The following is a 786-nucleotide window of genomic DNA, read 5'->3' as shown; positions in this document are numbered from 1 at the left end:
ATGATGAAAGAGTTTCCGTGAGTATGTATTGCACCGTTAATTACTGTCCTTTTTCTACAGGCTTCTAATGTGAGGAAAAACACGGAATGACAAGTGTGGGAAAGAGCAAGCACTAAATTACTGTCAGAAAAATAAACGGAATAGCACAGTGGTGCTCAGTGATTTACGGGGGCAATTAGTCACCACCCCACGGTGCTGCTGAGGACAGCAGGCAGCAAACGCATCAGGCCCAAGAGGAAGAAGAGGCTTTGAGCTGCTCTCCAGACAACTTTTCAAACAAGAGAGGAAATGTGATCACATTAGTTCCATGTGTTCATTCTGGGTGCCTACCCTTCACATTTTCCCACTGGCTTAATAAATATAGTTTTAACACCATATTATTGTCTGTGTTCAAACACCTCCAGCTACAGCTTTTTTTCTCTCTCACTGTCCACAAGTGGGTTGCCCCATCCCTTAAAAAACAAAAAATCATTTTCTCACTTTTCACTTGTCCCCCTGGTGTCTGTCTCGTTTCTTGCATCCTTCTACCGTGCTCTACATTTACTCAGAACTACTTGACTCTAGGGAATTTGATTCGAAGCTCCTTCACCAAAGTTTGACATGATAAAGTAGCCACAAAATACAGGGTAAATGAAAAGATAGATAAACATCCCAACATTTGAACATATGTTCATTATCATACTACATATATTGTCTGTGTATATGCAATATATATAAATTTGCTAAGGGATAATTAATGGTGTACGTTCCTTTATAAACATTTACTATCAGTAGAAACCTAAAATG

The 786-nt window shown here is 39.3% G+C and overlaps 1 protein-coding gene across 1 annotated transcript in view; it reads left to right on the top strand.

Moving 5' to 3' along the window:
- LOC115069210 (translation initiation factor IF-2-like) overlaps positions 1-375 on the top strand; it is a 23,504-nt gene extending 23,129 nt beyond the window's left edge. Inside the window, exon 3 of the mRNA XM_029560502.1 lies at positions 61-375. Coding sequence (XP_029416362.1) covers positions 61-90 — 30 coding nt within the window. The 3' untranslated portion in view covers positions 91-375. The remainder of the gene's footprint in view (positions 1-60) is intronic.
- The last annotated feature ends 411 nt before the right edge of the window (positions 376-786 follow it).

This window comes from Nannospalax galili, unplaced genomic scaffold (genome assembly GCF_000622305.1).
Source record: "Nannospalax galili isolate Female #2095 unplaced genomic scaffold, S.galili_v1.0 scaffold451, whole genome shotgun sequence".
Classification (NCBI taxonomy): Eukaryota; Metazoa; Chordata; class Mammalia; order Rodentia; family Spalacidae; genus Nannospalax; species Nannospalax galili.
The sequence above is the reverse complement of the archived record's forward strand: the minus strand, read 5'-3'. Positions and strand labels throughout refer to the sequence as shown.